General features: G+C 47.7%; 2 protein-coding genes across 2 annotated transcripts in view; both read left to right on the top strand.

Moving 5' to 3' along the window:
• KCNH6 (potassium voltage-gated channel, subfamily H (eag-related), member 6) overlaps positions 1 to 5,950 on the top strand; it is a 30,450-nt gene extending 24,500 nt beyond the window's left edge. Inside the window, exons 9-15 of the mRNA XM_009883829.1 lie at positions 799 to 1,051; positions 1,529 to 1,722; positions 2,605 to 2,704; positions 2,974 to 3,261; positions 3,749 to 3,929; positions 5,080 to 5,278; positions 5,663 to 5,950. Of these exons, the coding sequence (XP_009882131.1) occupies positions 799 to 1,051; positions 1,529 to 1,722; positions 2,605 to 2,704; positions 2,974 to 3,261; positions 3,749 to 3,929; positions 5,080 to 5,278; positions 5,663 to 5,950 (1,503 nt within the window). The remainder of the gene's footprint in view (positions 1 to 798; positions 1,052 to 1,528; positions 1,723 to 2,604; positions 2,705 to 2,973; positions 3,262 to 3,748; positions 3,930 to 5,079; positions 5,279 to 5,662) is intronic.
• A 2,412-nt stretch (positions 5,951 to 8,362) lies between these two features.
• On the top strand, positions 8,363 to 20,156 carry DCAF7 (DDB1 and CUL4 associated factor 7). Its single transcript, XM_009883830.1, has 7 exons — positions 8,363 to 8,805; positions 14,989 to 15,147; positions 15,569 to 15,680; positions 16,745 to 16,863; positions 17,491 to 17,700; positions 18,293 to 18,410; positions 18,948 to 20,156. Exons 1-7 carry the CDS (start codon positions 8,668 to 8,670, stop codon positions 19,118 to 19,120), a joined length of 1,029 nt encoding a protein of 342 aa, XP_009882132.1. The 5' UTR covers positions 8,363 to 8,667; the 3' UTR covers positions 19,121 to 20,156.
• Positions 20,157 to 20,574: the final 418 nt, after the last annotated feature.

Here is a 20,574-nt window from a genome sequence, read left to right on the forward strand (position 1 = left end):
TGCTGGATGCTGCTGAGACGCAATACGATCTGATCAATCATCCCACGGCCCGATCAATTCGTCCGCCCCTGATTTCCCGGTAGGGAAACTACGGCGCTGCTGCCAGCCTGTGAGATCATGACAGAGATGGGAACGAGTCATGCTCACCGGCCCCAGTCTCACTGGCCCAGATTTGGCCACCAGTGGGATGTGAGAAGAGAGCAAGGGGGACCCTTGGGCCATATGCTGCTCTCCAAAAAAAAAAAAACCCAAACCCAGGTGGATTTTACCCTGGCACCATGAGCCATCGGTGGCAGCAGCTTTCTCCATATTGCGAGTTTTACCTTGATTTCACCTTCAGATTTAGCTTTTGTTCAACGCGAGGTATTTGCCATGGGTATATTTAGCTGTTGCTGCACACCACTGGCCTGTGCCGCTTCTTGGCATTCAGGCAGGTGCTGTTTAATTAGGACAGCACCTCATTACCAGTTTGTGCTCTCGTTCAGCCAAGATTAGTGGGCGGAAAGATGAAAAGGGGGATATGCCACCAGTGGGTATAAATAGATTGATCTGGTTATTATTATTTATTGCTCGGGAGTGCTCTCATCCTCGGCTGTGTGCTGTACAAGCCAGGGACAGGCAGGCAGGTGCCCACCAAGGGACGATCAGAAGATGTCCCCAGATTTGGCTTTCTGGCCTCGGGATCTCGCCATTTGGCCCCGCCGTGTCACGCTGCATGTCACACAGCCTCCCGGGGCTGCCACGGCGGTCCTTGCTGGGAACGGTGGCATGATGGCATCTCTCCCTCGCTCTTCGCAGGTGCTGAAGGGGTTCCCCGACTGCCTGCAGGCAGACATCTGCCTTCACCTCAACCGCACGCTGCTCCAGAACTGCAAGGCTTTCCGAGGAGCCAGCAAAGGCTGCCTGCGTGCACTGGCCATGAAGTTCAAGACAACTCATGCACCTCCCGGAGACACCCTGGTGCACTACGGAGATGTCCTCACCACACTCTACTTCATCTCCCGGGGCTCCATCGAGATTCTCCGAGAAGACATTGTGGTGGCCATCTTAGGTGGAAAATCCTTCCTTCTGGGAGGGCAAGGGGTGATGGGCAAGGGGGGGAAGGGTGATGGGTGAAGGGTGATGGGCGATGAGCAGTGAGGTCCAGTAGACAAGGAGTGGCAGATGAGGGGCGAAGGACTTCTCCATGTCCTGGAGAAGTGAAGGCTGTTCCTCAACCTCTGTCTGGTGACCACACCAGTGGACAGGGGATGGAGGATCCCCTGTAAATGCCGGGGAGAGACCACAAAGTAGTGAGGAGAGCAGAGCATGGCTCAGCAGTCGTCAGCCATCAGTGATGACCCACTGCCCTGGCTCGGTCTCCCCATCAGTGATGGCTTTCATGGTGTAATCCCCAGTGTCCACAATCAGGGTTAGGGTTGCTGGGCATCCCCTTGTCCATGAACCCCAAAGTGAGGTCTGTTGGTGCAGTACATCTGGAACTGGGATGGGTGACCACCTCCCCCTAATAAGCTCTCTGTTGGCACAGGGAAGAATGACATCTTTGGGGAGCCCATCAGCCTCTACGCCCGCCCAGGGAAGTCCAATGCGGATGTGAGGGCCCTGACTTACTGCGACTTGCACAAGATCCAGCGGGAGGACCTGCTGGAGGTCTTGGACATGTACCCAGCCTTCTCTGACAACTTCTGGAGCAACTTAGAGATCACCTTTAACCTGCGAGATGTGAGTGCCAGGGCTGTCCCAGGGAGTGATGTTGCCAATGCCTTAAATTTGTCAAGTGGGAGGGCTGAAGCAAGGGTGTCAACAGGTGCTCCTCACTAGGTTTGGTGGTGGACTGGCCAACAGCCGCATTTCCCGAGGCACTTTCCATGGGGTTATGTCTTCCCCCCCAGCGCAGCAGGCACATGCATACTGCACATTCCTGAGCTCTTCGGAAAACTTGGCCCCACAAGCCATGTCAGTAGTATGCTGCTCTGCAGCATCTGTAAATCATCTCCAGGGCTGCTCCAGCCTGGGCAAGTGGGTCACACACATGCTTTGAGGCTGCTGAAATAAGAAATGTTCTCATGCTTCATTGAGTTGGGTACCAGCTTCCTCTAAAAATTCCTTTTTAAATAATCAGGTTTGCAATACATGGAAGGCTTGGAGCATTTTTGTCATTGCTGTTTGACTCTTAAACTTTATGACTGGACTTTGTCCTTTCCTGATATTTTTTTCAGAGACACTTGCCTGGTAAGATCGAAAAGAAAGTCAAATTCCCTCTATGTCCTGTCCCACCCCAGGGTGCCCCTTCGCTCCCCATGGCCCTGACACCCTCAACTCAGTCTCAGAGCATCGAGGACAGCCTCTAGGATCCCTTGAGCTATGCCACTGGTCCAGGAGTCACTGGGTGGGACAGGGCAGTGATGGAGAGCCAGAAGTGGCTGGAGACCAGCCCTAGGAGGATGCTGAATGGGCTGTAGCCCCCATGGCACCCAGGGCCATGACAGCCATGGATGGGATGTGGCACCTATGGATGAGATATGGTATCCATGGATGCACCTTGGTGCCCATGGATGGGACGTGGCACCCTTGCCCTGGTGACCAGCCCCTCTCATTCCTCAGGCAGACAGCGTTCCCCGCTCACCACTCAGCGAGGAGTATGACTGCACCTACCGACGGGCGCGCCGACGCAAGCATTCCCTTTGCCAGCCCAACAAGCCCGGTGAGTCCCACAGCGTCGGCAGCGCCTGGTTTGCAGGGCTGGGAAGCGGGATCATCATTTAATTACTGCCCTAGCAGGCACCTCAAAGCAGAGGCGGCTGTCAGTGCCTCCATCCCTGCAGACCAGTATGTCCCCACCCTGGGGGCACCCACGCTGCCTTCCCTCCCTCTTCTTAGGATGCCCCAGCCCTACAGGCACCCTAGAGGGGATGAGGGATGATTTTGCCACATGTGGTACTCCCCAAATTAACCTGTTGTGCCGCCCCACAGACCCAGACACGGGCATCTCTGATGCAGAACAGTATCACACCTACTCAGAGCTCACCAACCCGCAGGACCCACTGAGTAAGGACCAGTGGGACGACCTGGGCAGCAGCACCACTCCCTGCTCCCAGACCAGTGACGATGAGGCCAAAACTGGCAGCCCTACAAAACCTCAGCCCTTCCCCACATCCAAAAAGGATGACTTTGCTCTGCCGAAGCTCAGCCTCATCACCACCAACGCCAGCGGCACAGAGGTCGGCAAGCAGGCGGCGGAGAGCAGCCAGTCCTACGCAGGTACCCACAGCTGCAGCCAAATCTGGCAGGAGCGGGGTGAGAGATGCTTGGGCATGGTAGTCTTGTCTTGGGGCAGAGCCAAACAACTTATGTGGATTTGAGGGGAGCCACGCTTGTGGCCAAGGGTCTTTGCTGCCTTTTGTCCCCAGTAGTATTTGCTCTGTCCCCTCCCGTGCCCTGCAGTTTCTCTTAGCACCCAGGGACCCCTTTGGGGCTGTCCCAAGGGGACAAATGCTATGTTCCTTCCATAGGCATGTTGGGTGCCGGTGTGATGGACTGTCCATGAGCACCTCGGGTGCCAGGGTGATGGATCCCCATAAGCACCTCAGGTGCTAGGGTGACGGACTCTCCCTGAGCCCCATGTATGTCAGGGTGATGGGTGATGCCTCTCCATGAACGTGTTGGGTGATGGACTATGGAGAACCTCCATGCCAGTGGGGCTGGGGGATGCAAGATAGAAATGTTGAGATGTCTCCTCTCCTTCCAGCCACCCCCCTGGACATCCCCAACATGTTCACCTTCTGGGAGGACGGAAGGCCAAACCACCACCCGGAGCCTTTGCAACACATCTCCTTGGTACACAGCTCGCGGGACATCCCCCTGCACAGCGACTACAGACCAGGGCAGATCGAGTCCAGGCTGGAGCTCCTGCAGGCCCAGCTCAGCAGGTGGGCAGGACCCCCAGGGCACAGGGTTGGAGAGCACCCGGGGGGGCTCTGGGCCATCACCTTCTCCTGCTCTCCAGGGGTGGCTGCAGTGGGCTCTGTGTGCACCAGGTGCTCCTGACCCCCTGGGACACCACATTTCTTGGAGAGGTGGTGGGAGCGCTTTGCAAATGCAGTGGCTTCTCAAACTGGCTGCAGCCCAGCATCTCCTCTGCTGCTGTCCCACCACCCCTGGGATCTGCCACGTGGCCACTGCCTCCAAACTTGATGCAATCACAGACATGAAACCACCCACGGGCTCACACCTTGAGCCTTTTGCAGGCCTCCTCTTCCTGTTGCAAAGACCTGCAAACATCCTCTTGCTGGAGCAAACGAGCTTTGTGCATATTGTTGCTCTCTAAATAAGAAAAACTACATGATTTCTGAGTGAGAAGGGAAAGCCCACACCGGACACGCAGGTTTAAAGGCCCCAGGCAGCACCCACACGAGCGGCTGGCTCTCCCGCCCACGGCTGCTGCCCAAGTGAAGCTCACTTCAGTGCAAAGCCCACACACATAATTCAGCATCTCGCCAACACGCCATCCCCAGCAGTGGGGGCTGATCTCCTGCCCGCTCTGTAAGTCCTGCCCGGACCGCTGCCTGCGACGGGGACTGAGCCCACTCCTGCTGGACCTGCTCATTTCAGTCAAGGACAAGGCAGAAGGAAGAGACTTATTCTGCTTTTCCATTTCCTTCTATTCCTCAGTTAAAAATGGTTGGCACCAACCTGCCTTGCTCCCATCTGTCAGCACAGGCAGCTGGCCTGGAGAATTGATCCAGACTGAAATGAACTATTGCAATTTTTTTCCCCCTCTAGGGTAGTTTTAGCTTTGTTCAGTTCCCCACTCCAGATCCCAGTTTGGCTTCACAAAAAAATTGGGCAGGGGATGATTGAGTGTGGCAGTAGAGAGATGGCAGGATTGATCTCTCTGTGGCAGTGCTGGTTTGAAGCTCTGCTAAAAACCTCGCCAAGCAGCACCAGGCAAAGCATCATCACCCTCGGGCAGCTGAATCGGCACCTCCTCCCCAGTGCCTCCCTTGCCTGGCCACGGGTCTGGCTCCCGTGGGATGCAGTGGGATGCACTGCGCTAACGCTGGGCTGCTCTGTCCTCAGGTTGGAGTCCAGGATGTCGTCAGACATTAATATAATCCTCCAGCTCCTGCAGCGCCAGCTGTCCCAAGTGCCACCCGCATACAGCCCCATCTCGCCGTCCTCCCACAACCTGGCCATGTACGGCATCCTCCCGCGGAGCCTGGAGCCGCTCGCCCCCTGCGCACCCCTGGAGGACGAGGAGCCGACGACCCCAGAGCAGGTAAGGCCACTGGTTCAGCACTGTTCGAGCTTCCCTCTGCCCCGAGCAGATGGGTCCTGGCAGGCCAGTATCCCTCCAGCCTCCCTGCAGGCAAAGCCCAGCCAAGCACTTTGCTCCCAGGCAAAGCCCAGGGGTCTTGAAATTGGAGTAGATCTACCTAGAGATGCTTCTGCCCAGCGCATCGCTGATTTTGGGGCACAGCCTGCCATCTCCAGCACTACCAGGTTGCCCCATCAGTAGGGAGGGGAGTAGGTTCCTCTGCTCTGAGGCTTCCTCAGGCAAAAAATAACATTTCAGGGCTTGGGGCCTGATGGCGTGAAGAGAGAGTGTGGCTACTTTGTTCTGCTTTTGCCATAACCCACCTGGTTTCTCCTTTCCCACCAGAGCCCGAGCTACACGGAGGTAGAAAAGTTCCACTTGAAATCCAGGGACTCCTTGTCAAGCGGGATGCACCTCACTGTCGCATCTGACGAAACCATGACGGTCTACTCTGAGCAGGAGCACCATTCCCCACCTCTCCCGAACCCAGAGCCTCCCCACCAAAGGGCACCAGATACCCAGGGACTCTTCCGGGGCTCTCGTTTCCCCTCCCTCCCTGAGCACTTGGAGGCATCCTCCGAGCACCAGGACATTCAGAGACACCTCTCCGACCCAGTGCTTCCTGGAAGTTAGAGATGTGGGGGCTGCGAAGCAAGTCAAGAGGAACCTCAACTGCGAGCTCGGTCAGTTGATGTTGATTTTGACTGCAAGGGTAAGATGGACAATGCCATTGGCTCAGGGGTATAATTTGTAGCTGTCTTCTGCCACCGTGAAAGGAAGCGTAGAGTGGCTGGCTTCCAAGGTCAACGTTTTCCAGCGGTTCCCATAGAGTAGATTTCATTTGCACATTATAGTGAACCCAGAGCAGTTCTTTCTTACAGCCACCAACAAGCTGGCTAGGCCAAACGGTACCCACTGCCTCTTCCTTGCCAAGGCTTCCTCTCGAGAACGGCGCAAGCCAAGTGAGCCACAGCGACTGGAGGAGAGCAAATCCATGGCTCATAGCTGCCAGGCCACTTTGCTGTCAGCTCTTTGGAGCAGGGACCATTGCGTTGGTACTGGGCTTAGCCCAGCGGAGCCTGTGGGCATTACAGAAAGGGTAGTCACCAGAGGAGGAGGAGATCTCCACAGTGTGGTACTGGGGGGAGCTGCAGGGGGGAAGCCCAGGACAAGGACAGAGGAAAGAAGCTATCCTTGTTCTACTTGACTGCCACTGAGAAACTAAGGGCCAACAGCCCCTGCCACTTCAGCATGCTTCAGCATGAGTCCTAGGGCACTGACTTCTCCAGCAAGGCTGATCACGCCTTGCAAACCCCAACACACATCCCACACGTCCCCAGATAAACCCAACTGGTCACTGGCCTGGGCATAAAGCACAAAACAAAAAAAGCACAAATCCCAGAAAGCCGAAAAGCCCCAGACACCTCATCTCCAGCCCTTCCTCCCACCTTCTCTCTTTTGATAAAGGTTTGATAGATGCTTCCTCCTCCCAGCCCTTTCCCTGGCAGACTCCCGCAGCATCCCCCGTAGGAGAAGCCCACTTAGCACTGCCACCTTGCCGTTCGGTTAGATGCTGTGACAGTCCTAGGCCGCCTGCTCAAGTAATGTATCGAGCTCCCCTTGAGAATAGTAAAACTGTGAGCATCTCTCTCTCTGGAGTTTTAGTGTACACTTTGCTAATAAAGATGTTTTTGGCACCTAACGCAGATTACAGCTGTTTGTTGGGAACATCCACAAATTCATCCCTGGCAGATGCTAATCTGCAAAAACGCCTGAAAATGCTGTAGTCAAACCCCAGTTGCTTCATCCAGGGACTGTGGGGCTAACAGAGCCCACATGCAGGTCTTACAGGTCAAAGATGGGGTGTGGGGGGGACTTTGCTGAGCAATTCCTTCCCAATAGGATGCTGTCCAGGCTCAGCAGCAATTTGCAAAAGCTCTTCTAGAAGACCAGCCTGCTGCTCTTCTCCTGCGTGTAAGAAAACAACCTCGCAAACACACCTCAGGTGAAGATTACGCCAAGAGTCTAGAGCACAACCTACATCCCTCACTGAAGGGCACAGGGCTCCTGTCCAAACGGGACGGCTCCTTCAGAAGGGCTGGACCCAGGATCACCTGTAATGGATCCCATATGGCCACAAGAGGCGAGGACAGACCCCTTGCCCTCAGCAGGGGGTTAAACCTGCTTCTCCCCAGCCAATCTCACTCCTTACGGGGCTAAAGCCAGCCGGCAGCCCCTGCCCAGGCCCCAGGCTGGCACAGTCCCACAAAGGGGCTATTTATATCCCGGACCAGCCCTGGTTTAGGCTGGCAGCAGCCGGAACACCTCCTCCCCGTCCCGTGACTCAGCTCAGGGAGCCAGGAGGCATCAAGGCCTTTCCAGGAGATGCACAGCACTTGGGGAGCACCCGCACACCCTGCCAGGGTCTGGGGCACCCACCGGCCCTGCCGTGAGGGAGCCGAGGTCCCCACGGGGGCTCGAGCCCAGCACTGGGCCGCAGCCGGCGCTGCTGCAGGCAGGAGCTCCCTAGGAAGCCAACACCCACCCGCGCCCCTTCCCCGAGTAAGGCGCCAGGCACACGCCACTGCTGCTGCGTGCTACCAAAAATAAAACCCCGTAATTAAGTTTCAGTTAATTGGAGACAAACCCGTCCCCACCCGCCACCCGGCGGCGGCGGGACTCGAACGTGCGGCACAGCCGTGCGCCTGAAGCGCTCCCCCGGCCCGCCTCGGGCTGACGTGACTGACACCTCTTCCACCCAATCGATTATCAGTAAGGGCTCAAGATCCCGCCTCGCGCCACTGCGACCCCTGGTAGCCAGTAAGATCTCGAGAACGAGCATGGCCTCCCTCCGGGGCGGGGTCAAACGCAACGGTAGGTTATTCCAGCCAGAGGGTGACCGTCCATTTAGAATGAAGGGCAAAGCGACCAATAGAAGACGGAAGAGGGCCAAACGGACGGGTGAACTACCCAATAGATGCCCGAGATCCTAAGTGACAGGCAATACAGCCAACCCGCACCCAGTGGGCGGGGCGCCCCGCGTGGCTTCCGTTCCGTTGTGTGAGGGGCCGAATCCCGAACGGCCTCCGCGCTGCTCCCGCTGCCGCCGGGGTTTGGAGCCGGGCCTGGGGGCGCGGCGCCGTGCTGCGGCCTCCCCCGCTCCCCGCCACCTCTCCGGCCCCGCTGCGCCCCGGTCGGACGCGCTCCTCCTCTCTCCCGGCTCCGCTTTGCCATCCCGCTCCCTTCAGTCGGGCCCACCGCTCCCCTCCCAGCCCAGCCCGGGTCCCCCCTCGGCCAAGCCCGCTGCCCCCCTCAGCCCCACCGCTACCCGGGGGGCCCTCGGCCGAGCCATGTCGCTGCACGGGAAGCGGAAGGAGATCTACAAATATGAGGCGCCCTGGACCGTGTACGCCATGAACTGGAGCGTCCGGCCGGACAAGCGGTTCCGTCTGGCGCTGGGAAGCTTCGTGGAGGAGTATAACAACAAGGTGGGGAGCGGCGGTGGCCGGGCCCGGCTCTACCGGCATCGGGCGACAGGGCCGGGGCAGAGGGAGGAGGAGGAGGGAGGGGGCCGACCCTCTTCATCCCGGTGGATTAAGCGGCTCCCCTGCCATCAGCACTATAGCTCTGTAGAGCCTTCAGACGTTTCCCTGAAGTGCAGGGTGCCGGCCTGGATTCAGGCTGGTTTCCTTCCTGTGAGTCCTCAGCTGTTGGGACACGGGTGGGAAGAGCCATGGGTGCTGCTGCTGGCTGCTCCTCAGCCAGGAGGGTCCCCTAGCTTGAGCGTACCTGGCTTTTTTTCCGTATGAAGGAAAGTTTATGGCCAGGACTGAAGTTTGTGCATATACAGGGTGTCTGAGACTGCGTTAGAAATGTGCCATTCTCATTATACCTTCTTGCTGTGGAAGACTTATGTGTGATAACTTTTTTCATGAGTATATAAACCACTTTCACTGATTCTTTAGTGCCTTTACTTTTCTCTGTGAACAAGGGTGCAATGAGGCATGAGATTATATCTTCAGTGTTTTCCTGCTAGATACAAGTGGAGAACCTTATATTGGTAATAGCAATTACGTGTTCACCTCTCCAAACGCTTGTGCAGTTATTTCTGAACAGGCTTTATTGTGTTAGTCTGATATAATGAATTCCTGTAAATGGAAAAGAGATGAGGAAACGGGCATAGCTACAGAGCATCCTGAAATTTGCGTGAAGCTAAGATTTTGCAAATACAGCTTTGTGTGTTTATAGCGTGTGTGCTTTGGAGCTTTGTCATGCTGTTTAGTGGGGATTGCAGAAAACACCGTCAGAAAGTTGGTGTTGGGGATTGGGCTTTGTGGAAGGATGTTATGAGAGGGGGTGACAGTAGGGCACGGGTGACACCTCTTAGAGTGGTTAAACTGTGGTTAAATAAACTTGCAGCAGTCCTAGACATGATACTTCTGAGCACTTTCTAGTTTAGCCAGTATGAGTTTGCTGCGTATGAGTTGTCTCCTTGTGCTGGTAAGCACTGTTGTGGTTCTGGGAGTACTGCTGGGGAAGGGCAGGTCCCTGAGCTTGAAAACTTTTCATTTAAAGACCAGCTTGAAAATGTTTTTGTAGTATGTACTCTGAGAAGCTAAAATAACAAACTTGGAAACAGTTTTTTGTTTAGAAGTGGTGGAGTTGGTTAATAAGGGTGTATGCATTTATGTTGCCTTTCCCTCCTTAAGTTTGGACTATCCCCTGGGGTTGCTCTCGATTACAGTGTGATCAGGTCTACTTTTCACTTCAGGCTTCAAGTTCAAAGCAGTTGAGTCAATCCCTCTCTTTTCTACCCTTTACACTCGCAGTTGTTGCAGACAGAAATTGTGTAGGACTATGTGAATTACCACTGTCTGTAAATATTCCCCAGGGCTTCTGACCTCTGAGCTTCAGGAATAACTATTCTGTTGACTTCAGTCCGTCTAAGCACCTATGAGATCTGTGTGGTGTAAAGAACTGGAAACTAACTGTGTGAGAATGAGATGCCAGGCTGGATGCTGCTGCTATAGAAATAAAGATGATGTATGATTAAAAATTAAACTTGTACAATAAATGCGGTGAAACATCACCTTTACTTTGCTGAGAGGTTTTGCTGTGTCTCTGGTATTTCAAAGAGCGGTGGGGGTTTTGTGGTTTTCTTGTTTGGTGCTTTTTGTAGTGCTTTCAGTACAGCCTTCCACTATAGGCAAGTAGTTAAGAGAGCTGTTTTGGGTAATTGCAAGTGTTGTTATTGCTTAGAGTATTGATGTTGTCCCCTTTACTTTGGGGACCAGAACAACATTGGGAGTGGTGTTTCATCTGCACTGTCTTTATGGTGTCTTGCTATGACTCTCACAGCTTTGCGGAATCTTTTAGAGGATACTAAAACATTTGGGGAATAGCTTCATGCTCAGGATTGGGAACTCTTGGACAGTACTCTATGCTTGTGCTAGGTGCATGCTAGTTGTAAACTCTTTTAGCTCCAGCTTCTGTCCACGTAAATGGTATAACTAAAGGAACAAAGGGAAAGAACTGAAGTTACCCTATTTAAGTAGTCCATAACATTGTGCTGCAAAAGGGCTGGAGCAGTTGGGTTTATGACCTGACTCCTGGGGTAAGCAGAAATTTAAGATTTTACAGGGCATGTGTGAAAACTTTGTCCTCCTGCATAATTTGCCCTTCACAGTTGAGATGTTTTATATTGCCAGCTTCTGACATCAAAATACAGATATAGGTACTGTTGGCACTCATTAAAAGGATAATGAAAACTCATTTTGATTTCAACTTTCTCTTTGCACTAGTAATCTTTAGAGGTTTCTGACAAGCTCCAGACAACATTTCTGTTCCTGATGTTGCAATGATTTGTTCCAAATAACTGGCTTTCTTCCATACCCTTAATATACTTTAGAACTGCTACTCCAAACCATTTTTCTAGTTTGCTTAAAATCTAGCCAAATAGGCGAATATACCTTTTCCTTATTATTCTTCTGGTTTAGGGTTTGTTTTAAAAAGGCGCTTTTAAAAAAAGACTTAATGCTCCGAGTGTTTGTTGCAGCAGAACTGCTTACTGAGGGAATTACAGTGAAAGAAAGAGGAGAGATTCTTGTCTCATTTGTCTCTGTGATTTTCTATTTCTGTAGTAATTACCAGAGCTTGAAGTACTTATGGGTTACACATGTAAACAGCCATTTTATATCCCTGTTTTGTGGGGAACTCAAATCTATTGAGTGCCAAACCCTAATTTACAGCTATCCCCAATTCCCAGATTCTTCTAACCTGTCAACCGCCACACTAACAAGCTGTGTAGTATACTGAAAAGCTACATGCCAAGAACTGTTTGAACCCCAAAGGAGTTTTGTTTCAGCTTGTACACCTTTGCTGATCAAATCACTGGTATAAGAAGAGAGGTGACTTGCTCCAGTTGGAAGAACAAAAATTATTTGGGATAGTGTTTCCTGAACTTCTTGGATTAGGAAACTGCTGTCAGCCTTTATGTGTCATGGATCACTGGCGTAATGGGAGGGAACGGAGGTGTTCATAAATCTCACTGATAAGACTGTTCCGCAGGCTATGGAATGATCTGTGGAAGACATCAGGAAAGGCTGGTTCGGGGGTCTTATCTGCAAGACAAAACTGGAGTCCAGTTTAGAAAACAGTAGACAGTGGGGCTGTACGCTGCTCATTCACATCACGGGCGCGGACTGACAGGTTATGACCATGCGCTTCCCAGGTTGCCACCTTCTCCTGAGCAGTGCCTCCAATCAGAGAACGCAGGGTGGTTGTTTTGCCGGAGGGTCATTTTTTTCTGTAAGTTTTAGAGTTGCAAAGAAAAATTGATTGCATGTTGAAGATTAATTGGTGCAGTGAGATATATCTGATTGTACATGACCTTAAAATAATTGTGAAATGTCGTTCTTAGTAGTTACTAATTAGTTTAAAGGAATATAATTTTTTTTAAAAAAGTACTGTGAACTTAATTCACTGTTCCTCAAACCATGCAAGAAAAAGAAGCAAGCTGTTACCAAATTCTGCACTGTTTAGTTCTGTGTCTGCTTCTTTTGGATCGTGTTGGAGAGATGCAATTTTTTTAGAAGTTAAGAAATGCTGGTTAAAGGCACTTCTTTACTCAGACGCACTGTTGCAATTAGGCCTTGAGTTAATAAAGTCTTGGACTATGATAGGAAAATCCATATCCAATTTTAGCGTATCTTCATGTGTTGGAGAAACAAATAATTATTTAGCATTCCTAGCTACTGCCATAGCATAATTGCAAAACCAATGGAGCTCGAACACACTGGTCCTCATTCTCCCACTGGAATGAGTTACAGGTAGAGGCAGAATGGTTCAAATTGTATCCAGACCGACGGGTGCTTTTCTGTTAGCATCACCTCAGCCTTATCTGGGCTGGACTTCAGGCACTCCTGGCAGCAGCAAATCTTGCCTCGCTTGCAGGAGGGAGAGACAGGGCTCTAATATAATCGGCATCCTGAAAATAATTCCATCGTTCCATCTTCCCGTGTTCAGCCTGCACAAGAGGATGAATAGAGAGATTCTGTAATCACTGTATGCGATCAAGTCCGAAGAGAAGAGTCATACCTTTGAATATGCTGAGCTGGGAAAGAATAGAGCTTCTCAAGCAGTATTTTCTGCTTCGGCTCCTGTCTCTGGGCAGACCAATGCCTCTTGCTCAGAGTTATCACAGGCTGCTGCCAGGTCTGACAATCAGTGTCAGACACCCGATCGTCAGTAGCTGCCAGGAGCCCTAGTGTTGCTAATGTAATTTCTGTTCTCTAACCTGGCCTGCACCTAAAAATGTCAAAGATCACAAAGATACTGTCTTGCTACACAGTCATTGCTTTTCTTCAGATCCAGGGAGGGGTTAAACATGAATATGCAGTGCAGGAATATATAAATTCACACCAGTGAAAGTGGGTCCTTTGCTGTTTGAGATTTGCTTCTGGTTATGAGTGTGTTGATTGCTTTGTGTAGGCTTAATACACTCCTATTGAGCTGAAAACAGCATAAGTAAAGGAGAAGAAATGATTAGAGGTCATTTGTCTTCTGATCCTGACCTTGCCACAAGATTTTCTATCACCAAGGACAACTTGCTTCCTTTGTAAAATCCGCTTAGTATTTCTGATCCCTAAAGGAGTTAGAAAGCTATTTGTCAATCACTTCAGAAGACTGGGAAATTCTTGACTGATTGATACTAGTGTGAAGTATAATGAGTAGCTGTAATAAAGAGAGTGCAAGGCAGACAAATACAGAGTTTTTAGAAGCATGCTTGGACTTGTCTTTTAGGGTTTGTTATGGAGTGAAAAGGATGGATCTCATTGTGGTGGGGAACAAGGTTTGCATTTGTTAAGAGCTTCTCTAAATGGGCTCATAACTCCTAATGTAATAGTTTAAGATCCACTGAAGCGTTTGTTGGTTTTCTGTTATGTGGGAAAAAAAAATATGATAGACTTCCCATCTAGTTTAAATGTGTACTTTATTAAGTTGCTTAATAAATTGTTGCTTTATTAAATTGCTTATCCCAGAATATTTAGGATTTTTCAAGATAAACATTTTTAGAAAAAGTCCATTAAGCCACTGTTTCCAGGAGGAAGCTGCTGTGTGGAAAGTACTAGGAAGTTCCTACCATGAGCAGCTTACAAACTGACTGTAGTGAGTTGTCCCCATAATGTTTGTGTTTGAACAGCATTTAACACAGTGGGGCTTTCATCCTGTTTAGGTCTTACAGTCACTGCGAGGTTAAACATATCCTCCTGGCACCATATTGTTCTATGAACACTTTCTGACATGTCAATATTTTTCTAATAACATAATGTCTGGGACTTCAAGCATTACTTCAGGTGTTGTCATCAACAAGCTATGTGGAGATAGTTTCTTGTTTGCTCTGTCTTGTATCGCTCTCACAACTGGGCAAGTGAGCCCTTCCCTCTGTCACATTATTGTGCAAAAAACCTGATTTGGAATTCAGTTACCTAGAATCTTTCAGCAAACCTTCTTTCTTGTTCTTTCCACTCAAAACATTTGAATAATTATGTAAATATTTTAGCTTTCCCATTCTTTTTTAAGTTTGAATTCTTACTTCCTGACTCTGTGATGTGATTAACCTGTATCTTAATTTTGTGCAGTTGTGACAGAACATTTTAGTTGATGTGATGCTGAAAACAGCTTGATAGCTTGCTGACATGATCTGTCACAATCTGCAGGGTTATGGCCAAGAACTCCATGGTATGGGCTTCAATTGTGGGTGGTTGTTGTGCAAACCACAGCTTGTCCTGTTCTCTGAAGACGACATTGTCAGCATTAGTTCAGTTAAAGATGACTTAGAATAATATTTGTGCGGTTTAAGTCTATGATTTAAACTAGGCTTTGCAAAGAGGAAAAGAGAAGGGTGGTCTTTAATCCTTTAGGATTGGATTTCAATTCATTTGAGATCATCTCTTCAAAGCACTGTGGTGATTATGTATACTTCGCTTTGCTTACATGCCCCAGCTAGGAAGCAAAGCTTTAATGATTTCTCATTCCATTGATATGATGGTCCTTTTATATTGTCCTTGAGGTTACAGAAGGTGTCCTTCTGAAATACATCCAGTCTTAATGCTTTAATCATAAATGAGTATTTTGATAAAATGCTTTCTCTTAAATACGGCTTCTTACAGGTGCAGCTTGTTGGTTTGGATGAAGAGAGCTCAGAATTCATTTGCAGGAACACCTTTGATCACCCTTACCCTACCACAAAGCTTATGTGGATCCCAGACACCAAGGGAGTATATCCAGACCTGTTGGCAACCAGTGGTGACTATCTGCGCGTGTGGAGAGTGAGTAAATCCTCCCTAGAAATAGATAAACCATGATATTAATTGTGTTGCATATTGATCTCATTTTCACTCGAGACCAGATATTTTTTTTTAAGTGAATTATTTTCCTTTCTGGGTGTCTTGCCCTTGCTGCAGTGTGGAGGTTAAGGCATAACATGAAGTCAGAGCACTTGGTAAGTTGTTTCCTTAAGAACGATAGTGTGACCTAAATATGAAGAATATAGGAGAAGCAAAATTATGATGGTAGTTGCTGTTTTAATCACCGTATCAAAGATAGAGATGGCGAGTGTGTTTTCTGGAGCTTTAGGATGTAATGCTGAGAGGAAAGAAACCCAGGATTAACACCTTATGTTTTGGAAGTGCTAGTGGAACAAGGCATGTGTTGTTGCTATTTAAGTCAGATGTTTCACTTTTTCTAAAGGTGGGTGAAACAGAGACCCGGCTGGAATGTTTGCTGAACAATAACAAGAACTCCGATTTCTGCGCTCCACTAACATCATTTGACTGGAATGAAGTGGATCCTTACCTTCTAGGTGAGACTGACAAAATGCTACGTTTTCAGCATGGAAAAGACACGCTTCTGAATTTAGTCTGGAGAGGTCTAGGCTCTGACTGACTGCTGTGTCATTGCATGTCACTGGTTAATTTGATAACTAACCAGTGGACAAACTTCTACATTATAGAAACTGCCATTGTCTTACATTAAAAAAAAAAAAAAGAGCAGCTTGTGGAGACTATTTTGTGTTAAAAGTAGCCCTGTCCAGTACAGAATGGGTCAGTTAGTTTGGAGTAGGGGTGTTCCTTATTTGCAGACAGGGAGCCTCAGTATTCAGGGCTGGAAAGCTATTGTTGTAGTGCTACGTGGTGATGAAAATGAGCTCTGCTTATTTTGGTGTGTTCTGGAGTGGATAGAAAACTATGTACAAAGCTTTTTCTTTTATGATGCCATTTCAGCAGCAGGAGTAAAGCCAGGATCCCTTAATTCAGTTGGAGGAGGGGGCGCAATGGTTAAAGTTTAATTATAGCCTGTGGGACAAATTGTGAACCCAAGATGACAGATCCAGCAGAGGTTTGTTTCCCAGAAGAGTACAGCCATTTATGTCAGTGGGATTTGCCCAGAGATTAACGGTGATAATATGTCTTAGTAATTATTTACTACATGATTTATTTTTCATGTGTTGCATCTCTCATCTCTTAAGAGCTTTACTGCTAGCCCCACCTTCAGTCCACAGAAACAGTAAATTAATAGTAATACACTATCGCAATGCAACGATTGCATTTTGGTTTTGACATGCACATGAGACTTACAGGATGGGAAAGTTCATCTCGGCATTGCATAAGGCTTTGGAATAGATTGAAGTAGACATGAGCTATTTACACTTTATTCCTGTGTGGAAGGCTATTTCTGCAGCTAAAAGGTTTGGGTCATTTAAATGCATGGTAGACTGTTAGCTGTTTGACATTGTCAATTTTAATTGTATGCTGTTCTTGTGGCTATTTTGATCTGTAGATGTCAGAGGACATTAAATTAATCCAGTAAGTGATTAAATAAATTGTGAGAATATTAATTTTTCTAACAGAAGTGTTTTTGTTTCAGGTACCTCTAGTATTGACACAACCTGCACTATTTGGGGTCTAGAGACAGGACAGGTTCTGGGAAGAGTAAATCTGGTCTCTGGCCATGTGAAGACACAGCTTATTGCGCATGACAAAGAGGTGATAGCTTTTTTTGATTGTTTACATTGTATATTTTTTAAATGGTAGAAAAGGAATAGAACTTTTCTGGTTTCCCCCTTTTTCTTAAAAAATCAAATGATCAAAAAGATAGTTTATCTAATATTAAGATATAAAGTTTTGAGTACTAAACCAAAACTATACTATTGGCTATCAAAACTACTCTGTTTACTTGTCATAGAATCTGGGTTTGAGAATATGATTGTTTTACTATATTGTGGTACAGAATATTTTAGAAAAATGAGGTAAAACGTCAAACTGGAATTGAAATCAACTGCATATCAAAGGCAATAAACAACTTGCAAGATTCTTTCATTTTAACATAATATTAATTTTCAGCAATTAATATAAAAAAATTGGAGTCTGGGAAATTGATATGTTTAGTTTCTGTGAATGATCCTATAATGACATAACCCTTTCAAGTTCCACCCCACCCCCTCCGTTTGACAAGTATAATAACTAAAAACTTGCTTGGAACATCAAGTATTTGACAGAATATGTCACAACTAGATCTGCTGTCCATATATAAAATCCATTTTCCTGCAAATTAGGAGGCAGTGTGCTCACTAAAACTGAGGTTATGTTTTTCTCTGTCCTGTTACCGAGCAGGTGTATGACATAGCATTTAGCCGTGCAGGTGGTGGGAGAGATATGTTCGCTTCAGTTGGTGCAGATGGCTCGGTGAGGATGTTCGATCTCCGTCATCTGGAACACAGCACCATAATTTATGAGGACCCACAGCACCATCCATTGCTGCGTCTCTGCTGGAATAAGCAGGATCCCAACTACCTTGCTACAATGGCCATGGACGGCATGGAGGTAAGGGGGCAGCTCATCTTCTGTAGGTGTTAGTGGTTGTGATTTTTTGGGAGGTGGCTTGGTAGCAATTAGCTCGTCAAAGAGCTAAGGGGGCAGGGTCAGTACCTGAACTGAAGTATAATTAAGGACAAATTCTTGGTGCAGACTTCAGTAAGACTTAAAGAAGTAACTTTGGCATTGTAAACGTGAAGATCTCTATGGCTTGTATGTATTTCCTCTGGTTTTTAAGAGGGGTCCGTGAGCCAGTTGGGCAATAGTTTTCACATAAAATCTTAACTCCAAGTGGTTTAGTCACCTTGTTCTTTCTTGATTCAGCTCACAAGGCAGTGTATCTTAGTTTGTCACCTGTGCCGCTTCAGGGAAGCGTAATTTGTTTGCACTTGTTGCACAGCTCGCAAGCCCTCCCTGTGAGGTCTGACTCCTTTTGACACACTGATCAGCAGGAAGCTATTCTTTGAGAAAAGTGTTCACTTGCGAAGAGCATCGCTTAGGCAAGGGCTGTATTTATAGCCTTGTCTCAAAATATTTGTTTTTCTGAAAGAACAAATAGAAAAATGTAAGCTATTAATTCTGTTGGATTTTGTTTCTGAAGGTTGTGATTCTAGATGTCAGAGTTCCCTGCACTCCTGTTGCCAGGTTAAACAACCACAGAGCGTGTGTAAATGGAATTGCTTGGGCACCTCATTCTTCCTGCCACATTTGTACAGCAGGTAAGTGTAATCCATCCCAATCCAGCTGTGCTGGTGAATCTCTGGGAGTCTTTCACTGCATTTGCAAAATCCTCTCTCTCCAAAAGTTTGTGCAGTTCTCTGCCTGCCCTTTACTAAATAACACCTGCAGTTTAGAAGCCTTTTATTAGTGACTCTCCTAGAACTTTTATGGAAATAGACACCTACTGGATCTTATTGAGTAGAAATAGCCCAGTGCCCAAACTGTGCATCTGCTTTGGCTAAGCTGTGTTATTGTAATGCTCCTTAGTTTTTTGCAATCTAGTTCTTAAATGTTTTCAACTGATGTGAGTTCTACCGATCATTTGTTTTTCATCTCTGTCCTGGATAATGTGTAATGATCCAAGCTTATCTTTTTTTGGAGTGTGGTTGTATCATTGTATCCCTGGCTTGAATGCTTATGGGGACTGCAACAGCCATATCCTATATAGTTTGTTGGACTTTTGCACCTGTTAGTAGTTGTGTATGGAGATCTTGTTATACCTTGATTCTACTTATGATTTTCTCCTCCATTTGCAGCGGATGACCATCAGGCTCTCATCTGGGATATCCAGCAAATGCCTCGTGCCATTGAGGACCCTATCTTGGCCTATACAGCAGAGGGAGAAATCAACAATGTACAGTGGGCATCGACTCAGCCAGACTGGATAGCTATCTGCTACAACAACTGCCTGGAGATTTTGAGAGTGTAACATTACTGCTTCATGCCACATTGAGGCAGGGCTGTATAATTTCCCCTCCCCTCTAAAGTAAGAACAAGACAAGTCAAGTGGCCAGTATCTGTTGTTGCTTTGCATCTACTGTTACAAGAAACTGTTACGAGAATCAATGGCAGGTGTCTCCTGTCTCTCCAAGACTCTAAAATGCAGAGACGTGCTGAGCCTCTTGGACCTTCTGGGTTCTGGTTTTCTTTTTTTTTTTTTTTTTTTTCCCCCTCAGTTAAAGTTCTGTATATTTGTTTGTTGACTGTTAATAAGCTTGCAGGCTTTTAAGTTGCTGCATATGTCCATGTGTTTGTCAGCCAGCTGAGGCAGCACATCCAACAAGTTTAATAGATGCAAGTGCAAAACAAGGTGGGGAAAAAGACATTGATGTTAACAACCACCTTGGCAGGAATCTTTATCATTCCTGTTGTTGCTGCCTCTAAACTGTTTAAACATTTGTATGTTTTTTATATATTGGGCTAACTTTCTATTGAGTAAGGTTTTTCTCCCTAATTCTTACCTTTGATATGTGATCCACTTCCATATGCCCAAAACAGGATCTGTTCATTGCTACTAATCACCATAACACTGCAGGCTGCCTGGCAGTAAAGGCCTGCCAGAATTAACTGTTGCCTTGGCTCTCTATACCTGGTTACCTGGGCAGAATTTTCTGGTGCTGTGAAGTACAAGTACTTGTTGCACAATTTCTTTACATTTTTCTGATGCTAGAGGCAGTTGTTACTATGGTAGGCCTTATTTTTAAATTATAACTGAATTTCTGTGTATCCTGCAGTTGTGTTAGCTAACAGAACAGTAATAGGTTTCAGAAAGAAGATACATGCATGACTTAAGCTTCCAGGAGGTAAACGACCCCTGAAAAAACATGATTTGTAATGGACTTGGGATTCCCTCTTCCAATCAAATAGCTTCCCCTCGGAAGACTTAATATCTAAACCAAAATAAAATGGTTTCACACCTTGTCGCTTGCTTGATTGGCAAATAATATGAGCAAGATTTTGCGGTTGGCCTGTACCTTGGAGCTTCTTTGCGTTTGGCCTGTGTCCCTGGGAATTCTTAAAAGGAGTGACAAGCAATCTTTTTTCCAAAGTGTATTTGCTTTGTACTGTCAGGTCTTGTTGAATGAACGAGATGAGTTGGAAAAGCTGGTGTGCTATCCAAACGAAAGCTGTTTCTCTGAAAGAAATGATTCCCTAATGTAATGCACAACAATGAGTTTAAAAGGAAAGAAATGGTGCCATAGAGGCTAAGGTTTGGCATTTGTCATCCTTGTATCTTTTGAGGATGTGCCTGAGGGCTTCTGTTTCTGTTTTGAATAGTGGATCGCTCTACAGTAATACTTTTCAATCAAAGCTGAGTGGATTAGGCAAGATAAAAATCTTTGATAACATAGCTACTCGGATGAATGCTCCGCAGTACTCTGC

This window comes from Charadrius vociferus, unplaced genomic scaffold (assembly GCF_000708025.1).
Source record: "Charadrius vociferus isolate BGI_N301 unplaced genomic scaffold, ASM70802v2 scaffold484, whole genome shotgun sequence".
In the NCBI taxonomy this organism is placed as follows: Eukaryota; Metazoa; Chordata; class Aves; order Charadriiformes; family Charadriidae; genus Charadrius; species Charadrius vociferus.

Excerpts from the sequence above, each read along its gene's own strand:
- DCAF7 (XM_009883830.1), top strand. The coding sequence starts at position 8,668 with ATGTCGCTGCACGGGAAGCGGAAGGAGATCTACAAATATGAGGCGCCC. Across the intron at positions 17,701-18,292 it reads TGGCCATGGACGGCATGGAG|GTTGTGATTCTAGATGTCAG; the intron begins GTAAGGGGGCAG and ends TTGTTTCTGAAG. Across the intron at positions 18,411-18,947 it reads CTGCCACATTTGTACAGCAG|CGGATGACCATCAGGCTCTC; the intron begins GTAAGTGTAATC and ends CTCCATTTGCAG.